The 23426-nt window shown below is 54.4% G+C and overlaps 1 protein-coding gene across 2 annotated transcripts in view; it reads left to right on the forward strand.

Annotated features, from left to right (window-relative positions):
• NTN1 (netrin 1) overlaps positions 1-23426 on the forward strand; it is a 178762-nt gene that overhangs the window by 133150 nt on the left and 22186 nt on the right. For both annotated transcript variants that reach the window (XM_032431864.1, XM_032431863.1), the window contains exons 4-5: positions 629-778; positions 3363-3416. In XM_032431864.1, the coding sequence (XP_032287755.1) occupies positions 629-778; positions 3363-3416 (204 nt within the window). The remainder of the gene's footprint in view (positions 1-628; positions 779-3362; positions 3417-23426) is intronic.

Below are 23426 nucleotides of genomic sequence, written 5' to 3' on the forward strand. Positions count from 1 at the left end.
TCCTTCACACCTCGCTGCTCTCTGCACTTCTAATCAGGGTGTTTAACTAGGTGATTGCTGTGGTCTGGTGCCACAATTTACTGGTGGCACCTCGGACCTCCTGGCTGCAAATCAGGGCGGGCACGGCAGCCTGGCGGGTCTCACCTCCCTGGCCACCCCCTCTGACCTGGCAAACCCCAAGGCTGTATTGCATCCCAAACGTGGAGGGTAGGGAAGGAGGCCTGGGGGCAGAGGAGTGGGGAGACACAGACTTACCTTGTGGGGAGTCAGACCCCTCCGCTTATGATCAGCCTGAGGGCTTTGCCTTCCTTCCTGTCTTCCCCTTGGGGCTTTGGAGGGGCTCCCCTGCCGTACTTCGCGGCTGCCCAACAGCCTTTCACAGTGGTCCATTCTGACTTCCAGTCCCCATCTCCAGGGAGGCAGGTGGCTGGTGATCAGAGCTTTTAGAATATGTGTGTGTGGGGGGGGCCTGACTGGGCCTGCCTCCCTCATCCCCACGCTTCCCCCCGTCTGCTGGGGTGGGGGTCCATGGGGCATCCCGAGGCGGGGCGGGATCGCGAGGGAGGGGCCGACCACCCCCCGCCCCCGCCCGCCACCCTCTAACCCTCCTGTCGTGTGTCCTCCACAGCCTGTGATTGCCACCCCGTGGGCGCGGCCGGCAAGACCTGCAATCAGACCACGGGCCAGTGTCCCTGCAAGGACGGTGTGACGGGCATTACCTGTAACCGCTGCGCCAAGGGCTATCAGCAGAGCCGCTCTCCCATCGCCCCCTGCATAAGTACGTGGTGCCAGGCGCCCCCCCTCCTCCGGGCTCCGGCTGGGCTGTGGGGGAGGGAAGTCCTCTCTGAACCCCGCTGATGTCCAGCGGGTTGAGCGCTTTTCCATGTGGGACCCCATGAGAGACCCCCAAGCCTGGGGGGTTCTTGCAGAAGCAGCTGGGAGCTCAGCATAGGCAGCCTGCTTCTTCTCTGTCCTGATAAAGACTGAGTCTCCCGTTCCCAGGGGGAAGCAAGCCCCTTTCCTCTACCTGGGGCCTAGTCCCATGTTCTGCCTTGGCTCCCAGACCTGGGGTGGCCTCGTACCAGGGGTTGCCATGGTGGCTGTGGTGGGCATTCCAGGATCCCCGGACCCTGGCAGATTCGGAGCAGAAGGGGCTGACCCTATAGCCTCCCAGGTGTGGCCCCCTCACGGCCCTTATGACAGATGATGGCTCCCCTGAGAGTCCTGGGGGCCCCTTGGACCAGCTGTTAGCCCCTTTGTTGCTGGAACTAGAGGACGGGGTGAGCAAGACGGCAGGGGCCACTCAGGGGCCCTGGCGCAGAAGGGACTTAATGTTTTATAACTGGTAGGATCGTACCAGGTATTATGGGTGGAGACTTAGCCTTGGTTGGAAGTCAGGCCTGGCTGGGAGCCGGGCCCTGGCCCCGGCCTTCCTGATTCCTTTGTGCAGGGCTGACCTAACCCAGAAGGGAGAGCAGAAAAAGGAGCGGATCCCGGCGGGTCTGCTTCTCCAGAGCAGGGGTTAGCTGGCCCGGGGATTTGACCCCACCACCTGTTTTGGTGGGGCTCAGTGTTTTCTTTTAATAATTCTTTAATGATTGAAAGCAAAGTCAGAAGACGAATATTTTATGACACGTGGAATGCTTGAAATGAAAAGTGGAGCATCCACGAAGTTTTATGGGGACGGAGCTGCGCCCGCGCGTACCTGTTATCCGTGGCTGCTTTGAGCTCTAGCACAACTGAGTAGCTACAATGGAGTCCGTAGGACCCGCGGAGCTGGGCATATTTACTAGCTGACTCTTTCTAGGAGAGTCTGCTGGCCCAGGGGTCTGGTCCCAGCGGATAACCCAAATTCCGGCCCCGGGAAATTGAAATATCCATCCGGCACAGATCACCTTGAGACGGTTTCCACGACCACCTCTACTCATCAGAGTCTCACAGTTTGCAGAAACCCTTCTCTTCCGTCTAGCCAGAAAGCTGCAAAGTGAACATTTTGAGAAAGCTGGGAGGAAACCCAGCGCTGCCCACGGGGGTTGTGAAAACATAAGAAAAACAAACAAGCTCAGAAGTGGCTGGAGCTGCCACTTCAAAGCCCCAAGGGGAAGGACCTTGAAATGGAGCTGATGGTTCACAGTCAGGGACAGAAACCTGGGGAAGCGGGAAGTCTCGCTCTGCGACCCGCTCCGGCAGAGGCCAGGCATTCCCGCCAGCCATCTGAGGACCTGGCTGTCCACCCTGGGGTTTCTGGGAGCTCTTCCTGCGGCCGCCAGCTACAGGCACCCAAACCGTGTTCCCCCCGGGGGGCTCCTGCCTGTCTGGGCACAGCTCTGGGAGCTGGGCCCTCTGTGCACCTCCCGGAGCTCACCCGAGGCCCATGCCCGTTGCTGCACGTACCTGAGCCATCAGGACCACGGAGCTCCTGGGGGCTAAGAGCAGGCCCGGTCTGTGGTCCGCGTCTTACTGAGCTGCTGTGGCAGGACACCTGTGGCTTCAGTGCTGATAAAATCCCACCGAGGGCAAGAGCAGGCCCCCGAATGGAGGGCTGGGTCTCAGGCATGCCCCAGGCCCGAGCATCTCAACCCACCAAGCCTCAGGTCCCAGCTGATCTTGTCTGGAGGTTGAGGGAGGTCTTACCCCGAATAGTCAGATGGTGGCCAGAGTCTGAGGGGTTCGTGGAGACCTCTGTGGCCCCCCTGTTCATGGAGGAGGCGAGTCCCTCCCCTTGGGGACTTTTGGTGGATGCCTGGGCGACTTTCCCAGAGACTGGAGGAACCTCCTCACCTTTCCTGAGCACAGGGCGGAGTCAGGAGCTAGTAGGAAAGAATTGGCATTCGAGGTAGAAAGGGAACAACCCCAGTAAAGTGCATGCTTCTCTCAGGCCCTCGGATCCTCCTTTGTCAGTCTTCTGGCCACCGAAAAAAGTGTGAGCCCGTGGGAACCTGGGCCAGGGGTGCAGACCTCCCCCCCCCCCCCCGCATGCGTGAGACACCTCCCAGCCCCCTCGCCTGCCACCCCTGCCACGGAAGCCTCCCCCGCACCCGCCAGCCGGGGGAGGTCAGAGGGGAGCGATCACATCGTACGGCGGGGGGGGGGTGGTCAGCCCTCCATGCTGTGGGCCCGCCCTGCCTTCTCCCCACTCCTGTCCCTGCCTGGTGGGGGGACAGCATCCAGAGGAGAACAAGGCCACGTTCCGGGCCCCCATGCCGGCTTCCTCCAGCTCCTGGCCCTCCTCCTCTAGGGCTGAGGAGTGGGGAAGGGAGGAGGGCCCAGGGAGGAGTCTGTGCTCTGCCCATCCTCTTCTAAGGTCATAAATAACATCTTTTTTACCTCGTTTTCTCTTCCTCCCGTCCTGAACCTCACAGAGATCCCTGTGGCACCGCCGACCACGGCCGCCAGCAGCGTGGAGGAGCCGGAAGGTAGGCGTGTCCTGCTTTGCCATGGGGATGGCAGGGGTGGGGCGGTCAGAGCTGCTAGACTCCTCAGAACCACCATCGGGGAGCTGCTGGGTGTGCGTGGTGGCCCCCGGGGCTGGATTGAGGAGGATAGAGCCACACAGCATTTTTCCGGTGATGCCCCCTCCGAGAATAAAAGGAAGGGGAGCTTCCTGGTGCCTGCAGGCTAGCTTTTTACCCAGGCCCGAGACCCTCCTGCTTGTCCACCCAGGGTAGCAAGGTGCGTGTGTGCCCAGCACCGTTGGGGCGCGTACTCCTTCCTGGGGCTGAAGAGAAGGCAGGAAGCGGGGATGGGGATGAAAAAGGCATCTTGAGCACAGGGGTCCACAAACAGGATTCACGGGGCCGGGAACCCGGACAGGAAGAGCATCACACCCTCACTGCCCCTCACTTCTGCCCAAAATCGAGCGCTCTCTCCGTGGGCCACAAACCCCTGGCGGGGTGGGCAGCCCACAGAAGTCACAGCGAATTTCACACCACATTCGAGTCGCTGCAGAGATCATGAAATGCTGTGTGTGTTCGTTGTTGCTTCGGAAGGACGGAAGTTACCGGACCCGCAGCTAGATCCTGATTTATAATCGTTAATAAAGAAGCACGTATATTATGCAACTGTATCGTAAAGCTGGGTTTTTGGAAAATATTTGGATGGGTATATTCCAGTATTATTCGTTTCCTGTATTCCACAGGACTAGCTGTGTGTTTTATTTTTGCATTTAGAAATATTGCTGGGAGAAAGGGCCCCCGGGTGTCCCCAGACCCTTGGTACAGGAGGGGTTACGCGGCCTGGGCTTTGGGCACAAGGAGGGCTCATGGCCTGGCTGGAAGGTGCGCCTGGTGGAGAGCAGGCCAGGCCCGCTGTGAGGTCAACAGCCCTCAACTAGGAAAGGACAGAGGAGCATTGCAGGGAGTGCCCGAGGCCACACGGTGGAAAACCACAGAGATCTCGGTCTTGGGTTGTTGGGCAGTCTTCATTCCCCTTTGGTTGAGCTGCAGGGGACCCTTCCAGGAGGAACAGCAATGGGAAGGCGTTGTAGAGAAGTAGCATCCCCCAGTACCTGGGAGGCGGGATGAGGGAGCTCTTTCTGTAAGAACATAATTCAAAGGAACCTCCAGCTCTGGGGGGTTGGGGGGAGCAGTGAAGACACTTCCCTTCAGCGGAGTTTTGATGCTAGCTTCCTCCTCGTGACATGGGTCACAGGAGGACTCACCTGGCCAGGCTCCTCCTCGGGGCCGTGTGCACAGCTGGTCCAAGGGCAAGGCGGCTCCCGCCTCTCTTGTGCCTCCCTGTTTCTGGTCCTTGCAGCTTGACTTGAAAACATGCAACCGTCTTGGCTCGGCAGGTAAAAGTCTCCTGAGCAACCACTTAGAAACACTTGTAGCATCCTGCTCGGAAAAGTCTTTCTTAGCCGTTGTTTTGATTTCGTTACCGTGACTTGCCTTTCTTCCCCCCGCACCTTTCAAATCATGGCTTAAATGGAAGCAGGCATCACGTGAACGCCCTGACCAAGCGCTTTCCTCACGGAGGGGTGAAGTGCACAGGTGTGATGCTTGTCCCGGTGCCCGTGGCTGTGGCCCGACCCTTTCTGACCTCCTCCGGAGCTCTCCAGGTGTCCGGAAATCTCTAGTGCTCCCTCCGGAGAGCTGAGGCCACTGCCAGGCCCGGAGCGCCGGACTCTGGAGCCGGCCACCACCACACAAAGCCCGGATCGCCTGTCTGGGCAGGCCAGGACGTCGTGGGCAGGAGGCCAGGGGGCCCCCTGGGAAGCGGGGCTGGGAGCTCATACTTCCAAGCCTGTCGATTCTTGCAGTGTTTGAATAGGGAAGGCCTCTGTGCCAGGCCGCCCAAGAAAAGCTTGTTTACTTTTGCCTGCGTAATGGAGGAGAATTAATAAACCGAGAATTTGTCCTGAAAGCTGATGGACATAACCTCGCCCTGAACCCATCCCCTCGAACAAACGCCGTCCACCTGCTCACTGAGCTGGCTGGGACCCTCTCCTGGGGCAGGGAGGTGAGGAACGCCTGGCCCGTGGGAGGTCTGGGGCCCTGGGGTGGGGGGTGGGGTGGCGGCCCTGGAGGAAACCGAGTAGGAACGGGATCGGGACCACCCACTCCAAGCCCACCTGCTTATGGTCATAGAGACCTCCAGCCCCCGGGCCTAAAAGAGGGCCACCTGTCTTCCGTTGCCGTCCATCAACTCCGAGATGGTTGTTGATCTGCACGTTTGTTTGGTTCAGCGGGAGGAGCGTGGTTTGGAGCCGGGCGACCTGGGGTTGATTCTCCACTGGCTGCGAGATCTTGGACAGTGATCGGCTTCTTCCACGGTCCCTTATAGAGCTGTCCGCGGGCAGAAGCGCCTGGGGAAATGGTTGACAACTGGCTGGGCCAGGCCTGGTTTGTAGCATTTGCCACTTTCCCTGGTATAAACACTCCTCCCGTGTCCAGTTTCCCCCCACCTGGGGCCCTGCGAGGCACCTTCTGCCACAGGCTCCCAAGGTGAGGCGTGGGCCTGGGCAGTGAGCCCCCCAGGGGGGCCTGCAGAGAACTCTGAGGAGCCCAGCAGCGGTAGGAAGGGCTCCATCCTCAGGTGCTCTCAGGTGGGGGTGCTGGGCTGGGGGCTGACCTTGGACGTGTCCCATCTGGGAGCCTCTCAGCCCTTCCATTTTTTTCTCATGGAAGAAAATCGGGTTTATATACACCTGCAGCCTGGATTAGCTTGGCTTTTTCTCATTTTTTGGCTCTCGTTTTGCAAGATAAAGAATAGGTTGGGTGAGTATGGAAAACCAACTGGTAACACTTGAATGCAGTACTGGCCAGGTGTTCGGGGGCGGGATAGTGGGGAGGAAAGAGCACTGGCTAAATTGGGAGCCTGGGGCCTGAGTTCTGTCTGATCTGGTTTCCTGAGACAGTGGTCCCCCCACCTCCATTATCCATGCGGGATACGTCCCCGACACCCCCAGTGGATGCTTGAAACCACGGATAATGCAGAACCCTGTTCATACTGTGTTTTTTCTCATACATGCATCCCTGTGGCAGAGTTTAACATATAAATCAGGCACAGTAAGAGACCAACAATAACTCATAATAAAAAAGAACAGTTACAGCAAACGTGAACTCAGTCTCTCGCTCAGCACGTCTTACTGTCCTGCACTCACCCATCTTCTGGTGAGGATGAGAGATGGGGAGGTGCCCGCGTGGGGTGATGAAGGAGGTGAATTGAGCCGAGCAGAGGTCTCCTGCCTGCTCACCTGCTCACGGGGAAGGTGGGATTACGGCAGGACTGTGGGCATGAGGACAGGTGTGGAGGGTCAGCTTGCTGGAGGTGTCTTGAGAGGACCTTGGGAGGGAAAAGGTGGTGCTGCCCAGTGTGGGTGTGGGGGCAGCTGAGGGGACTGCTGGGGGTCCTTGTCACAGCCTTCCCAGCAGCTGCTATTAGACCTTGAATGTAGCGGAGAGTTGAAAACCGGAAGTCAGTTAAAGGTCAAGTGCTTGACTTCGTGATAGCCGAAAGGTGGGAACAGCCCACATGTCCATCGCTGCACAGATGGGTAAATGCAGCGTGGCACGTCCATACGGGGGACTAGTATTCGGTCATAAAAAGGAATGAGGTACTGATACACGCAAACTTGGATGGACCTTGAGGATGGTTTGCAGAGTGAGGGAAACCAGAGATAAATGGCTGCATAGCATTATGATTCCATTTCTATGAAATGCCCAGAATGAGCAAATCCAGACACCAGAAGTAGATTAGTGGTTGCCAGGGACTGGGAGGCGGGAGGAATGGCGAGTGATGTTTGATGGATATGGGTTTTCCTGTTGGGGTGGTGGGAAGGTTTTGGAACTAGACAGTGGGGATGGGTCATATTGTGAATGTGCTTAATGGCACTGAATTGCCTCATTGAAAAAGGGTAAAATTGGTAAATTTTAGGTGTATTTTATCACAATTTAAAAAAAAAAGTCACGTGCTTAAGATCAAGGGTCCAAGAGAGACGTGAATCTGGGTTGCTTGGGGTGGGCTGAGTGGAGTGTAGGAGCCATGGGGACAGGAGTCTGGGGCATGAGCAGCAATGGGGGACATGGTTGGATCACTGGGAGAATTTAGAGGCCATGGGGTATCTTTGAGCACCTTCTCACGTCACCTCCACGCAGGAGTAGCTCAGACAGGGAGATGGCAGACAGCCTCTGGGCTTCCTGGACATTCAGCAGAGGCCATGTTCCCTCCCGTTATGTAGAAAAGGTCTGGCCACACAGGCTGCATCCTCTTTCTCCTTTTGGGGGTCATCAGGGAAGGATGGGTTCCTTCCCTGGGTATTGGGCCTTCAGTACTCCTGCTGTAGGAGAAAGGGACCTGTGGGTCCATGGGGGGGGGGCTGCTGACAGGAGCTGGGGTCGCTGACCCGTAGGCAGCCCATGCCACTTGTAAGAACAGTCTGTTAATGGACTGAAATCCTGGTTTTCAAAGGTGGTACGAAACGGGATGTTAGGCCGTCCGGGATCAGCTGTTTAGGTACGTGACCGTCAGATAAGTATGACCAGATGAGGCTGGACCAGACGCATGATTAAAGATAAACAGATTCTGGCTCAAAGAAGAAGCGGAAGGAGATGACATTCACGGAGTGCTTACTCTCTCCTAGGCACGCTTCTCAATTATTAGCCGTTAATCATCCGTTCCCCCCAGAGGAGGTGGGCACTGTTATTAGCTCCCATGGTACCGAGGAGAGACTGAGTCACAGGGAGGTCCATAAGGACCCATAAGTAGCGCAACCAGCATCCCAGGCAAGGTCTCCTGGCCTCGGAGTTGACCTCCGTGTCATTCTGTCTCCAGGGAGCTATGCTGGTTGGCCAATTCAGGGTAATTTCTAAATATATCTTCCTGACCGTGTGATAGCATTCTACCAGGAGAGAAGACAAACCGGTGCATCTGTTGGGACCGAAAACCAAGGTAGAGGTAGAGGGGCAGCCGGTTAAAAGCTTCTGGTTTTTTGCAGGTGCCTGTTACAGTGGCTCTTGGGGGTGTGGTTGGTCGGCATGTGGGGCTGGCGTGGAGGACCATGCAGAGCTCTGTCTCTTTGGTCACAAGGCGGCCCCAAGTGAGACGGGGCAGATGGATCAGCTTATAGGAGAAAACAGTTTGGGTGGGGGAGCAGGTGCCTTTCTCACACACAGGATGATACTTGCATCCTAAAAACATGCCAGTAGAGAACCAGCCAAAAATTGGTACAACGGATAGGAGCATGGCTGGGAGGCCATCACACAATTAACATTTAAAGGGCAGTAAGTTTTCTTATGTATCAGCAAGAACTACATAAAAACAGTGTCCTACTGAGTGAAAATGTTCAGGGGATGTCTGGCCTATAGTAAGTGATCAATGAAGACACAGCATTGGTATAATGGAAACAGAATCCCTATTAGAACAGTACCAGAAATATCAAATATACAGAAATAAGTGTAGCATTAAAAGTACAGAATGTAGATTTTTACAAAGGGTAAAATTTTTCTAAGCAACACTATGGAAGACCAGAAAAATAAGGAAAAAAAAAAAAAAAGGAAGATCTTACTGCATTCTGGGAGGGCAAGACTCCACACTATAAAGTGCCAATTCTCCCCAAGATAATCTGTAGGGTTAGCATGATTCTAGTCAAAATCCTAATGGGACAGGACAGGATTCTTAAGTTCAGCTAGAAAAATAAATGAGCATTAATAGTCAAGAATTTTTTGAAAAGAAAAGTAATGAAGGGTGACTTGGTCTACCAGATTTTTACAATATTATAACCAGGATATTTAAATTAGTGTGATAGAGAAATCACACAAGCTGAGTAGAAGTCCAGAAATAGACTCAAATGTAAACATAAGAATTAGTAGACAGTAAAGCTGCGATTACTAATCAGTGAAGAAAGGATGAATCAATCAGCAAATGGTGCTGGGAAAACTGGCTGTTTATTTTAAAATAATAATAAATGAGATTTCTACTACAGGCTGTGAGCCAACATAAATCCCAATGGATTAAATATTTCTATATTTTTAATGAATCCTTAAAAGTTATAGAATAAAATGTATCAGTGTCAATGTAATCTTGGGGTGAGGAAGCCTTTCTAAATATGATACAAAAGTCAGAAATCATAAGAGGAGAGATCTTAGGTCAATAAAAGTGGAAACTTCTGTACGTCAAAACTCTATAAGCAACAGAAAGACAAACTAAAAGCTGAGAAAAAGATTTGTGACATGGATGACCAAAAATTAATATCCTCAATAAATAAAGAGCTCTTACAGTTCAACAAGAAGGGGGGAGATTCCATTACAAAATTGGGTTGAGAGAATGAACTAGAAATTCAGAGAATTTGTACACATGGCAATAAGCATCTGAAGTATTATACTTACCTAGTAATAAAGAAATGACATTAATAAAAATACCATTTCAAAACTTATGACAACTATTTACAAAACAAAAAGTAATTCCCTGTGTTGAAAGGGTTGGGAAACAGGCACTCACCCACCCTGGTGATGGGAGGTCAGGTTGGTACTACTTTTTATGAAGGGTGATTTGGCCTCACGTATCAAAATGTATCTTTGACCCCATGCCTTTCTAGAAACTTAGCCTAAGGAAATAGTGATGTGTGCCAGGATTTAGCTATAAGGTTTCTTTTTGTGGCATTGTTTATAATAACAAAAGAGGGAAACCAGATATCTTTCAGTAGAGTTTTAGTTACTCAATTATGGGATATCCGTATAATTATGTTGTCGGAGAATATTCAAATACGAAATGGAAAGATACAATACATTGCCAGAGCAGATTACACATGGAGGGTCAGCTTTAGTGAAGAGTTGGACCAGATGCATGATTAAAGATAAATACATTCTGGAGGGTCAACTTTGGTGAAAACGTGGCTCGTAGAACATTTTAAATAAATGATTTCATTGTGCTCACATATTTCTGTGGTTCTCGGCAATGGGGCTAATTTTGCCCCCAGGAGACATTTGGACATTTCTGGAAGACATTTTTGACTGTCACAACTGGAGAGAGGGTGGTGTTGCTGGCACCCAGGGGGGAGAGACCACCCCAAAGACACAGGGCAGCCCCCACAACAAAGAATTATCCAGCCCCATATGCTAATAATGTCATCGAGGTGGTATACTGATATAGGATAAAATCCATGTGTTCGCTCCAAAAGCATTAAGGAAAGATGTTGCTACATTCATAGATAGACCAGCTCATTTCTTACTTACGTGTGATATTGAGATGGGTGCAGCTGGGGGTTTAGAAAGCGATGTTTTCTCAAGTCAGCAAGGAAATCTTGTGTTCCCATAGGAAATGTTTGCCAGTCCATTTTCCATGGGAAATAGCCCAATCTAAAATAAAATTTATCCCAAATTCTCGGTGTTCCTATAAATTACTGTATTTTGGAATTAACGTGATTTAACCGATTGTTAAACTTTTTATTCCGGAAAAACCTCAAGAGCCATAGAGAGGACAGAGTGATGGATGGATACCCACATTCCTATCATCTAGCCTTAGTGAGTCACATTTTGCCCCCTTTGCTTCAACCATTTGTTTTTTGCTGAAACATTTTAAAAGAAAAGCTTAGGGATGCCTGGGCGGCTCAGTCGGTTAAGCGTCTGCCTTCAGCTCAGGTCATGATCCCAGGGTCCTGGGATCAAGTCCTGCATCAGGCTCTCTGCTCAGCATGGAGTCTGCTTCTCTCTCTCCCTCTGCCCCTCCCCCTGCTTGTGCTCTCTTTCTCAAATGAATGAATAAATAAAATCTTTAAAGAAAAAGAAAAGCTTAGACATTATGACATTTCACCCCGAAATATTTCAGAATACCATTTCTGAAAACTAAGAACATTTTCCTGAATCTTCTCAATAACATGGTTACACCTGACAAAATTAACAAAAAGTCTTTTCATGTCCTCTGGTACCCAGTCACCCTTCAGACTTCCTTGGTCATCCCCCGTGTGTCTTTTTTTTTTTTTTTTTTTTAAGATTTAATTTATTTATTTGAGAGAGGGCATGAGTGGGGAGGAGAGGGAGAAGCAGGCTCCCCGCGGAGCAGGGACCCTGATGTGGGACTCGATCCAGGACCCCGGGATCATGACCTGAGCGGAAGGCAGACGCTTCACCGACTGAGCCCCCCAGGCACCCCTTCCCGCACGTCTTCTATACCTGGTTTGCCCGATGGTTTCAGTGTTAAAGGGCTATGCAGTAACGTGCTTTACAAAGTGTTGTCTTTAGAGGTGCATCTAGTCCCTGGGCATGGGCTGCTTCTGAGGCTATAATGCACGTGGAATGGCGTATCTCATGACAAGTGTGACGTGGCTGCCACCCATCATCATCATTAGTCTCGTGGCTTAAAGAAGGGGAAGGGCCACGTCTGGCCTGAATGTGGCCCACCCTGTGGCTTTGGGTGGGGGGTGGGGTGGGAGGTGTGAGCTCTGAGCTTCCTTTAGGGGAATGTCCCCGAGGAGGGGGCACCTCCACGGGGGCGGGGACAAGGGAGTGAGATGCCATCGTAAATCCTTGCCACGCCCCTCCATGGTGGGAGCCGAGACGTTCTGCAGTGAATTGTCTTTGGCCATTGGTGACCCACAGAGAGGGCAACTTCAGAGGGTCCAGCTTAGTGTTTGCTTCCCCTTGGCCAGGAGACCCGGCTCTGGGCAGCCTGCATGAAGCAGACCTCTTTCCTTCCTTCTCACTCTGTCTGTCTGTCTGCTTTTCTCTGCCTTTGCTTCTGTCTCTCTTCTCCACCCCTCGCCACCACCTTCCTTATTCCCTCTCCTTCCCCTCCCCCTTTGCTCTTCCCCGTTGGGGGTCTGCACAAAGGGTTGGGGCAGAGGTCAGGCTGGGGGGGTGAGCAGGGCCGGGGAGAGCACGGCCACCCCCACCCCCTGCCTGGGGCCTCGGTCACCCCAGGGGGCACAAAGGAAGCCATTTCCATAGTGGGTTTCAGGACCCCATTGTTTCCTCTGCAGGTGGGGCGGCCACCAGCCTGGAGGAGGATAAAGGGATGAGCCTGGAGGCCAGAGGAGCAAGCGGGGGCGGAATATTTAGCCCTTCCTGGGAGCTCTTCCCACTGGGGACTCCAGGGGACGGCTGATGGGAATGGGACAAGTGACAGGTGTCAGAGAGGGGATTGGAATCCCTGGGGCCCGCCCCTGTGTCACACAAATGTCACAGAGTCCTTACAGGCAGAGGCTGAGGGGGTGGTGTGCAGGCTGCCGGGCTGGGCAGAGGCAGGCTGGAAGCCTCCCCGCAGGCCCCCGGCTGGGCACTGGTGGGGGGCGCACCGTGTCTGGGCTGTGCCGGGAAGCTGCCCGAGCCCCTGAGCCCACGGTCCGTCCTCTCTCTTGGTCAGGATTGCGGTCAGGCTCGGCCCCAGCAGAACCTCAGCAACCACTGACCTGGAGCAAGTAAGGCTCCCCAGCCCAGGGGTGGGGGTTGGGCAGCACCCACAGCGGTCCCCTAGATTTCCTCTATACCTTGTATTAGTCTGCCGGGGTGACCGTGCGGCTGAAGCAACAGAAATTGACTTTCTCACTGTTCCGGAGGCTGGAAGTCCAAGATCAGGGTGCCCGCGTGGCTGGGTTCTGGTGAGGACCCTCTTCCTGGCTTGCAGACTGCTGCCTCCCTGGGTCCCCATGTGGGCGGGGAGAGAGCTCTCTGGCGTCTCTTCTGCTAAGGGCCCTGATCCCACCATGGGAATTGTGGTGGGAAACCATGCAGTCCTTAGCAAGTCATAATAGACAACCTTAAACCATATAGTTTTTTACTTAAGGGCATGGATTATGAGTATTTCATGATTCTCTCCCCACCCCGATTAAAGTGTCCCTCCAGGCGAATTGATAGCGTGGGGCTCAGTCTTCTCAATGAAATGAAGCCAAATGGGCTACATGATCTATTTGGTCCCTCCCAGTTGGTGAGGAAGCCAACTGAAGTCTTAGGGCCTGGTGGTCCCCGAGCTTGGGGGGTTGCCTTGGGGGATTTAGACCACAAAGGGTGCTGAGGCCCAGGGGAGGGAAAGGGAGGGGGAGAATGGACTCGGATACTATCTGCCCACTAACTGGGCATCCTCCCTACTGTGGACATAGACTTCAGGGTTGGAGGGAGCAACGTGGCCTTGAGGCGGGGACGCTACCAGCTGCCTCCTCCTACATCTGGGGTGATGCTCAGACAACCAACCCCTCCTCCTGCTGAGTACAACTCTGTTCTCTGCTGCTTTGTTCCTTTGCTCCTAAAGCTCTGGGTCCCTGCTGTGCCCCAAGGCGTGGCCACAGAGATGGGGGACCTTGTGTCTTTGCCCTCCAGGGTAGAGCGTGAATTCAGTAAGAGCCACCCGCATTGGAGTGGTCAGCTTCTCCCTAGGGAAGATGGTGTCAAGTGTCATTTGCCCCGTTTTGTGATCTCTGCTCAATAGTAAAGGGCTCTGTAGGATTGAGAAAAGGAGAAAGTTGTTTTGTTTGCAGAGATTAGAAATGGACTGGGGTCCAGGCTGGATTAGGCTTTCCACCCATTGCCTTCCCCTGTCCCCTTCCGTACCCAGCAAGTGGGACACACCCTTGGTTTCCTGGCCAAGCATTCCTTCTGCCCCACGAGGCCACCTCCTTCGGTGTCAGGGTTGGGAAGTTGTACTTCAGCGTCTTTAGCAGATGGAGAAAGCTCTGACAAGGTGGTCATCTTTTTAGGCTCCATAGTCCAGGATTGTCCTGGCTCTGGACTTCATCCCTGCCCTTTTTCCTCTTTGTGGCAAAGGTACTGCTGTGGATGGGAGAAGACGTGGAATGCCAGCCATTCTTTTGGGTTATCGGGGGCCCCAAGACAGAGATTCTTGTGCAGATGATTTATTGAGGGGTGTTCTCGGGAGAAACCAGTAAGGGAGCGAGGGAAGGACAGGGCAGCAGAAGAAGCTAGGAAAACATGTGGGTTTGGGAGAAGTCTGGCCTCAATCTGATCCCACAGAGAGCTCTAAAGAGTGAATCCCACCACAGTTATCCTGCCTAAAGGTCAAAGGGCTGGACAGTTACACCTGCCCGGGTAGCCTGGCCGAAGGCTATAGACTGCCCCCTCCTCCGTGGGGGGGGGGGGGGAGCGGTGTATGCAACTTCCCAGATATTTGCAAGCAGGGCAGTTTCCATCAGCTAAAGGCAAGCCTTCAGAGAAGGTGCAAGTGGGAGCCGTTAGCTGCCAGCACCTGGAGCTGGAGGTGGGTGCACTGGCCCCCTAAGGGGGCTCTGGGCAGGGCACCAACTACATCTGCTATACTGGGGACATTATTCGAGGGGGGCAACAAGTTTTATTGGGATTTGGGGACCATCTATGGGTCTCTGTTTTGTCTACTCCAACCTCCCTACACTGTAAAGAGACCTGGTGGTTATTCTCTGGGGCCCTGTGTCCCCGCTCTGATATCCAGCCAGTCAGTAATGACTATTGGTTAGGGCAGGCTATGGCTACAACAAGAGGTCCTAGCAGTCCAATGCAGGTGTTTCTGGTTGGGCAGCTCCGTTCCAAGCAGGGAGTCGGGCCCAGGCTCCTTCCATCATGTGGCTCTGCCATCCCCTAGGGCCTATGCGTCATCATTGGTTTGGCAGGCGAGAACCCAGGTCGGCAGTGGGAGACATGTCCGGGCATCACTTGCACCCGTGTCCCATTGGCCAGAACTTAGTCACATGATCATACCTGACTGCAAGGGATGCTGGGTAATGTAGTCTGTAAGCCTAGTAGAGACTTCTCCGGGTATCACTTCTACCTGTGTCCCATTGGCCAGAACTCAGTCACATGACCACACCTGACTGCAAGGGGTGTTGGGTAATGTAGTCCCTAAGCGCAGGACGTGCCTGAACCGGGCACACTCTTTCGCCAAAGACCTTTGTTCGCTCTGCTGACTTAAGGGACATCTGTGGCCACCTCTGTGATCGTGGTGCCCCAGTTATTGGCACTGGAAAGAGATGGTAAACTGTGAAGGCCTTTTCTCTGTGTAGGAAGGACGAAAGACGTGCATCCTGCCCGACAGCTGCCAGGGTTTGGGGTATAGCTCCCTACCCCCCCCCCCCCCCCCCCCCCCGGGAAAGTAAGCAAAGGCGACACCGGGTTCCAAGGCATGACCTCATTGGCAGTGGCTTAACCAGCTGGGCTAACCCGCCAACCAACCAGCCGGCAGACGCTACGGGGCTATAGGCATGCCTCTTTCATGACCTTCCCGGGGAGCCCCAGCTTAGCCTCCCTCCCTCTTGCTCCCCTGAATCACCCTTCAGTGTAGACAGCAGCTCCGGGCTGTGTCCACCATTGGCTCTGGCTGGAGAAGTGTATCCAGAGCCAACTGGATCCCCATCGGGACAGCTTTGTTTTCCCTGCCGAACACAAAATCCCCTGTTCACTGAGAGAGCCGACAAGGAGACCCCGTGGGGCTGGCCCTGTGGGAGCAGATTCCAGTGAATACAGCGCCCGAATGCCTTCAGCTTATTAAAGGCGAATACACAGGATAACTCTGCCCTCCAAGTGGGAGCCAGAATGGAGAGCACAGAGCTGTTGGAGCGGATTAGCAGCCGCAGAGTGACGCGGGCAGGTGCAGCCTTTTCTGCAATTTGGAAGGGTTTATGAAATGCGGATCCCGTGCTCTATGAATCCGTCCCTTGGCCTCTTCTGGGCTGCAGGCTGAAAATGGGGATTTCTTGTCCAGCCAGGCTCCGTGATGGTTTGGAGGACTACCCACCCCTCCATTCCCAGCATTCCTTGGGAATTCCAGTCCGAGGATGTGTGCACTTGTCTGTTTATTCATTCGGTCTTCATTCATTCATCCCCTGCACGTTTCCTGAGGGATTGGTAGGGCCTGTGCTGGGTTTACAGAGATGAGGGAACACGGAGCCCTGAGTTCTGGGGACTGTGGTTCACTGTGCGGGAAAGACGCATAGATGATTCTGAATCAGACCATTACCTGGTACAGTAGAGCTAAGTGTTCATGTGTCAGCAGCTACCCACGTGGCCTTCCACGGGCCTTCCAAGGTCAGGCTTCCCAGAGAGCCTGCTGGGTCTGTTCCTCCTTCATCCAAAGCCTCAGGTCCAAGGTGGCTCGTCGCCCCTGCAGACGAGCTTCTCTTCCCTAACGGCAAACAAGAAGAACCAGTGGCAGAGCTAGAAAGTTGGGGTCCTCGAGCGAAACCCCTAGAAAGTTCATCTAACGTGGCACAGTTTACATCTTAAAACAGCTCAGGGGGCTGTGTTTCTCCGGCTCTGAGGCAGATTCGGTCTGCATGTCTTTCCCTCGTAGAGATGGGACCCCCACCATCTGCCCTGGCCGGAGACCCCTCATTTAGCTAGGCAGCTCATCTTTCTGCAGCAGGGTGACCTCCTTGTCTGTCCTCTTCAGCGGGTTTTCAGGGCTCATCTCTGGTGCAAGAGTTTTGTTCAAGGTTTTGGTGAGCGTGTTATAGTGGGGAGGGGGAATGAAGGGGGTGGGAGGGACCGCAGGCCTACCATAAAGCCTGCTCTCCTAAGGGCAGAGGCACATGCAATGAAATCAACGGGCTCTGAATAACTGTCGGAGTGGGTGGGTTGCTATGGCCGGAGCTGGTGCTTGTGGATGCCCGGTACGGAGCTAAATGGTGTGTCCCACACATATGCCCCTACTCCGGGGGGTCAGAACCTGTTAGTCGTTTTGCACCCGAATTATCCCGGCAGCTCACCAGGAGGCCTGTGCGTGAACTTCCGGTGCAGCACTTGGCAGGTCTGCAGGATGCCCAGCCAGGCCTCAGCTCCTGAGGCACGTTGTCCTCTCTGTGGTTCCCTCTCGTTTGTGGGTGGCAGCGGGGGGTGAGGGGGTAGTCGGGACGCCCTCCAGGACTGGGGGACGGATGCGGAGCACCAGTTGGAAATCCCGTGTCTGGGGAGTTCCTGGAGACCGAAGAGGTGGTTGGTTACAAAATGGAAGACCGGTATAAAAGATGACCTTGGCCATCTCGTGAAAGCCTGGACGTGTCCAGGTGGGGAGGGCAGGGCAGGGATGAAGTCCAGGGTGTCCACTGGCCTCTTGGTGACCTCCAGCCTCGAGGCCCTGCAGTGGCTCAGGGAAGAGTGGCTGTGCCTCCACCAGGAATGTGAAGACTTCTAGAACCTTCTACGTGGCGGGGTGGGGGTGGGGGGGATTTGCGTCTGTGGTTACATGGAGCCTGTCGAGAATTCTTTACTTCCCCAAAGCAGACACAGTACCTTCGTTCTCCCCGTGGTTTCGTCTGGACAGGGTGGATTTCAGTGCTTGCCAGGGTTCCTGCGCCGCTGGGGAATGAGAAACCCCCCTCCCCCGTAAATACGGTTTGCAGACACCTGAGGCATTAATTCACTGAAATGCCGTGTACCTTTTTTCTCTTTTTAATCATTTTGGATGGAAATCTTTCTCAGATGCCTCGCCAACTTTCCTGCTCACGGAGCAGCGCCCATTGAACACGATCCCGCCTTTCAGGATGACGCAGTGGTTGCAAGACGGGCTGGTGCTGGGGTGCTCTTGTCATCCTGAAGCTGTCCAGCTGTGGTAGGACCGCTTGCCTCTGTTTGCAACGGCCCTCGGACGTGCCACATCTGCTTTTCTTGGTTTCCTTCTTCCGCCAGTGGGTCAATCTCCAGAGGGTCCCCCCTACCCTTTAAATCTATCCGTCCTTCCATACCATGTTCTGGGGCCGCGCTAACAGCATCCGTTCCTAGTGTCTGTAAGGGAAGGATACCTAAGCTATGAACGAAGACCCAGAGGGATTTCCTTTGTGATGGCGGTTGGGCTGCTTGGACCTGCTCCTTCCTGGTTCTCCCCTGTCCCCATCCCTGAGACAGGTGGCCTCAGCTTCAGCAGGACATTGTAGTCATGAAGTATCTCCACACGCTGCAGAGATGCCTGTGAAGTGAGGAGGAGACAGGATTAGTCCCTTTGGCTCTCACTTCAGAGAACGGAGGAACAGAGAGGTTAAGGAGAGGGACCAGCATGGTGGGGCTTCTGAAAGCCGTGGTTTTGGAGTTTGGGGGAACCAGGGAGGCTTGGAAGGGAGGGACGCTTTCTTTGAAGGTCTTGCGGGCTGATCTGTTGCTTAAATGGGTGGTGGGCGTGTGCTGGGCTGGTGCAGAGAGGGGAGCTAAGGCCACCTGGAGGAGTTACAGAAACAGGTGAGGCTCAGCTCACGGAAGTCCTGTGTGACCCTAGGATCTGTGGTGAAGCAGATTCAGGCCCGGGGTGGCAGCAGGGAGGGGCCAGGGAGGGCGGGCCGACCTTCGAGAACCCTTCCAGCTCTGAGAAGCTGGACTCCCTGGCCGGTGTCCAGTGTATCAGTCAGAATAAACCAGGGATGGCAAGAATGTGTCAGCTTTGCCCTGGAGTACCCAGAGCACGTCGATGAGTTCTGAGGTTGATTAGTGATGTCTGCCATGAGCTCGGCCGGGGAAGCTGTTGGTCTGTGTGCTGCCTGTTTGCTTTTCCTGCTCCAGACTTGCTCTTAATCCCTGTCTCCTCTGGCAGTCCTCGTTTTTTTGGTTTTTTGTTTTTTCTTTTTTTCCTGGAGATAAGTTGCTAATGATCAAGCCCTACAACCAGGAGCCCCGAGTTTCATACCTGCTTTCCTCTCTTTTCTGTCTCCTGTGCACTGCCTGGGGTCTTGTTTGACACTTAGGGCCAGAAGCTCATCTGCCATTTCAATGGGGAGCTTCTGAAACACTTGCAGGCGGAGGAGACTAGTCCCTGGATGTGGCAGCTTCTTGAGCGCCTCACAAGGGCTGTGGGGCAGCTGGTGTTAGCAAAGGTGACGTGTCCCCACCAGCCGGGGACCCGGGATACTGAACGTTCGGGGCCTCGGTCTTCTCATGTTTGTAACAGAAACGGCAGTGCTGACCCTCGCACCCGGTCTCCTTAGAGGTTGTTACGCAGCTCAAAGGAGGTTGTGGGTGGAAAGCGCTGGGGGCGGGCTGCCCAGGTGTAGACTCAGCACTAGGCAGGTGTACAGGCTGGAGATGGGCTGAGCCTCAGCTGCATCACGTGGACGGGACAGGATCTGCCGGCAGGGAACGGGGTGACCCCAAGCCTTGTGGGGCTGGTGGCAGAGCCCGGTCTGGGGCCATCTTTGCGGTAGAATTAATCCTCTCAGCGTGGTTCACACCAGCTGGGGAGGACTGGGGGTGGGCGGCCGGGGATCAAGAGAAAATTCTGGATGTCCAGGAGCTGGTTCAGCCTGCCGAGCTGTCCTGCCTCCAGTCGGGAGGGCTTTTTGCAGCCCCAAAGGCTCTGGGCAAGAGGCTTTAATCTAATTACATGCTTTATTTGAGCCAATTTGTTTTCCAATCCATCTTGTTCAGCAAGAAGAAAGAGCATGCTGGGGACTCATGGCACCCTCTTGTTCCAAGTGGAGAAGAGGAGATGCTCTCCTGCTCACGTGGCCAGTGCAGCCCCTGACCTCTCCCAGCCTGGCCACCCCACCCCCAAAACCGGGCTGGAGGCCGCCCTGCCCCCTCTCCCCCAGAGAGGGTCCGGGGCTGGTGACCACAGTCATCAGCTGAGGGAGGGAAAGGCTGCTTGCTGCTCCCCTTTTCTGGGAGGCCAGTGTCCCTATGTCTTGCATCAGGCGGACGGAAACGGGACAGGCTTCCAGGGCAGGTGGAGGAGGAGGGTGGGGGGGGGTTCTCATTCCCATGGGATCAGCCCGGCCCACAGCCTTCCCAGCTTCTGCTGGACGAGCTGCCCTCAGCATCCCAGGCCCAGTATTTTAAATCTGCAAATATATTTTCATAACGAGGCAGCGGATTTAGAATCTGTGTTATTAAAGTCCAAACCAAACACCAAAGCCCTTGCACCCTCCCTGGAGAGGGAAGATTTATGGCCCGGCTTTTGTGTTTCCCAGCGTTTTCCAGAACTGTCTTTCTCCACCCTCCCTTCAGAGTCCTGCTTCGGGCCTTTGCTTGCCTGCCTTTTATGCAAACTCCCGTGTTTCGGGGTGGGGTCCCTTGAGGGGCCTGGTGTCTTCCGCCTTTGGACAGGGGAGCACGGTGGTGGCAGCTGAGCGCCCCCCTTTTTACTCAGCTCATTCAACAAATATTTATCGAGGGCCTACACGTGTCCTGGGCCCTGGGGAGAGAGCAGCGACCAAGGCCGTGGCCCCCATGCTCGGGGAGGGAAGCAGAAGGTAAAACAAACTGAATATGCGCTGTGTGGCAAGTGCTGGGAAGGAACCAGATCCCCTAAAGATGGGTTTGCTTTTCCAAACAGCCAAAAGTCAGTCAGTCCATATTTGAGTGAGAATTGTAAAAAAAAAAAATACATATATATATATATATATATATATATATATATATATTTTTTTTTTTTTTTTAATCGGGTGTGCCCAGCAATTCAGTGAGAAATCTCTGATTGAGAGAGGTGCAGTAACGTGCCCAGAGACACACAGCTTGAATGTCCCAGGGTCAGCATTCCCAGTTCCTCGACAGCCTACCTGCTAATGTCCACCCCACCCCCCCCGCCCCTGGGATCCTGCAGCCCTGAAGTTCATGGGTATTCTGATAGACCATTCCCGCTGGATCACATCCCGGGGTGCAGGTAGAGATGGGCGCTCCAAAGAGAACAGGCCGAGGAGACCCGCAGGAGAGCCCCCCGGGGCCGGAGCTCGAGGATGTCACTTTTCAGCCACCAGCCGCAAATCCCAACATAGACAGCAGGGCCTCCTGATTCGGGGGGGGCCGCTCAAGCCCTCTCCAGCCCAGCTCATGCCCTCTTTCTTGTCACAGAGCTTAGCCGGCTTCACGGACTCCCAAGCCTGAACCCACGCTTTCTCGTGGGTGTCACCGAATAATCGCAAAGGTTGCTGACTGCGTCCCTCGTTTGGGGAGCCCGTATCTGTGGGTTCGCTTGGCCAGGCAGGCTTGGTACCTCACAGGGGCGACTGCTTTTGGCTTATTTTACACCACGATGTCTGGTGGGTTCAGCGAACATTCAGGGGTGACCTGCACTGCGCCAGGTGCTGGGACCAAGGTCCAGTGCTCCGCTGGGAGAGGGGTGCAGCCAGGCTGTTCTGGAACGTCGGATGGGCGGCTCCGGGTCCAGAAAGGATGGTGATCTTGGAGGCAGATGAGGCTCCTGCTGGGGGCCCAGACCCCTCCACACCAGCTGCTTCTTGGTTTGGGTCAGTTTTGTAGTCTCAGCTGAGGACCAGGGTCCGGCCCCAGCTTTCCCGCTGCTTGTCATTCACCTCGTTTAGCTGGGGACCTGCTGAGGGTGCTCTGAGTGCGGGTTGGCAGGCAAGAGGTCACCGTCCTCGAGAGGCCGTCTCTGTGTGATATGCCTGGTCTCTGTCACCACACCATCGTTACTCCCTCCTAAATCCTACACGTGGGCAGGACGGTTACTGTCATCACCGTGACCCCATTTTGCTGATGGGGAAACTGAGGCTCGGAGTGGTTAAGGGCCCCAGATCATTGGGCTGGTGATGTGACCCCTTTTGATAAGAAACAGCTGCTTCCCCCAGAGCCCCTCCCAGGTGACTTCCAGTGACGCCGTCGGGGCCAGAAGCAGGTACATGGCCAGGGTGGGCCACAAGGGAGTGTTGGAGAGTATTTAAATTGGAAACATTGGGGTTTGCTGTCTGGGAAGAAAGGAGGGTGGGTCCTGGGGAGGCAGTAGCAGATCTGTCAGACCCAGGTCTGATGGTTGAGCCGTCACACGCGGATGGCTCTGTGGGAGGAAGTATGGGAAAGGAGCGCCCTGGGTGGGCTTTGTGCAGTGCACCTGCCGCCCGCCCCTGCAGGTGCAGCAAGGAGACTACCCAGGAAGCCCTGGGTGCCCGTGGCCGTAGCTGGGGAAGGGGCAGAAAGGCAAGGCAGGGCTCCCCTTGGAGCACGGGGTGGGGGCCGGAGCACCAGCCTCGGCTCTAACCCGCTGAGCCCTGGGCCCCCAGCTTGGTGCAGGAAGAGGATCCGGCACTTAGTTCCTGCCAATAGAAAGCACGCAGGTCCATACTTCCTCACTGGAATACGTAGCTGCACTCTGAGAAGGAATGAGGCTCCTGGGGCCGAACAACAAGGTAGGTTTCTAAGAGCTTGGGAGCTGGCTCTTTTTAAGGACAGCACAGAGTGGAGGTCGTGTTCCTGTGGCCTCAGGTGTGAGGTGGGAGGGTGAACGCCTCCCTCCTCGCGCACAACCAGAGACCCTGTACCCCGCAGCGCCGTGCAACCAAGGCCGGGCTAGAACCTTCTAGTGGCTTTGCATTCCATTTAAAATAGAATCCAAACCATACCTGGCCCCACATGGCCCATCAGACTATGTGAGTCGCCTCTCTGCCCCCTTTCTTCATTCACTCTGTGCAAGGCACCCCAGCCTTCATTCAGTTGCTGGGAGGTGCCGGGCATGATCCTGCCTCAGGGCCTTTGCACAGGCTGTCCTCCCTGCTTGGAACCCTCTTCCTTCAGATCTTCTTGCCCCGCCCCCTTCACACTGTGTAGGTCTCCGTGTTGTGTTACCTGCTCAGGGAAGATCCTTGGCCACTCTAGCTAGAGGAGCACCCTCACTCCCAACCACCATACGCACACTTGGCTGACAACTCACTTTGGGTTTGTCCCTTGATACTCATGTGTACGGAATTGCAAGATAATGGAAGTTTGCGCGTGCGCGTGCACACACACACTCACCATCTCTTGGGGGGATAGAGCACTTCCCAGTGGCAGGGGCCCCATGGATTACAAATACAAGTGTCACCTGGTTGACGACAGATATCAGCTTTTTATAGGATCCCCCATAAAGAAGTGGTCCCCATCCTCACTGAGGAGAGACTGGCTTCGGAATAGTCTTAGGGTTTTTTTTTCTTTTGAATACAAGAATTATATAGTTGTTATAGTAAAATGAAAAATATAGAGAAGCCAAAGCAAGAGCATAAAAACCAACCATGGCCCCACCAACCCACATTTCGGTGATAACATACTCTTTTAGAATAAAATCCAAACCCCTGCCAAGGTTGGCCAGCCCCCAGGGACCCCTGG

The sequence above is a fragment of the Phoca vitulina genome, unplaced genomic scaffold (assembly GCF_004348235.1).
Source record: "Phoca vitulina isolate PV1807 unplaced genomic scaffold, GSC_HSeal_1.0 scaffold47, whole genome shotgun sequence".
NCBI lineage: Eukaryota > Metazoa > Chordata > Mammalia > Carnivora > Phocidae > Phoca > Phoca vitulina.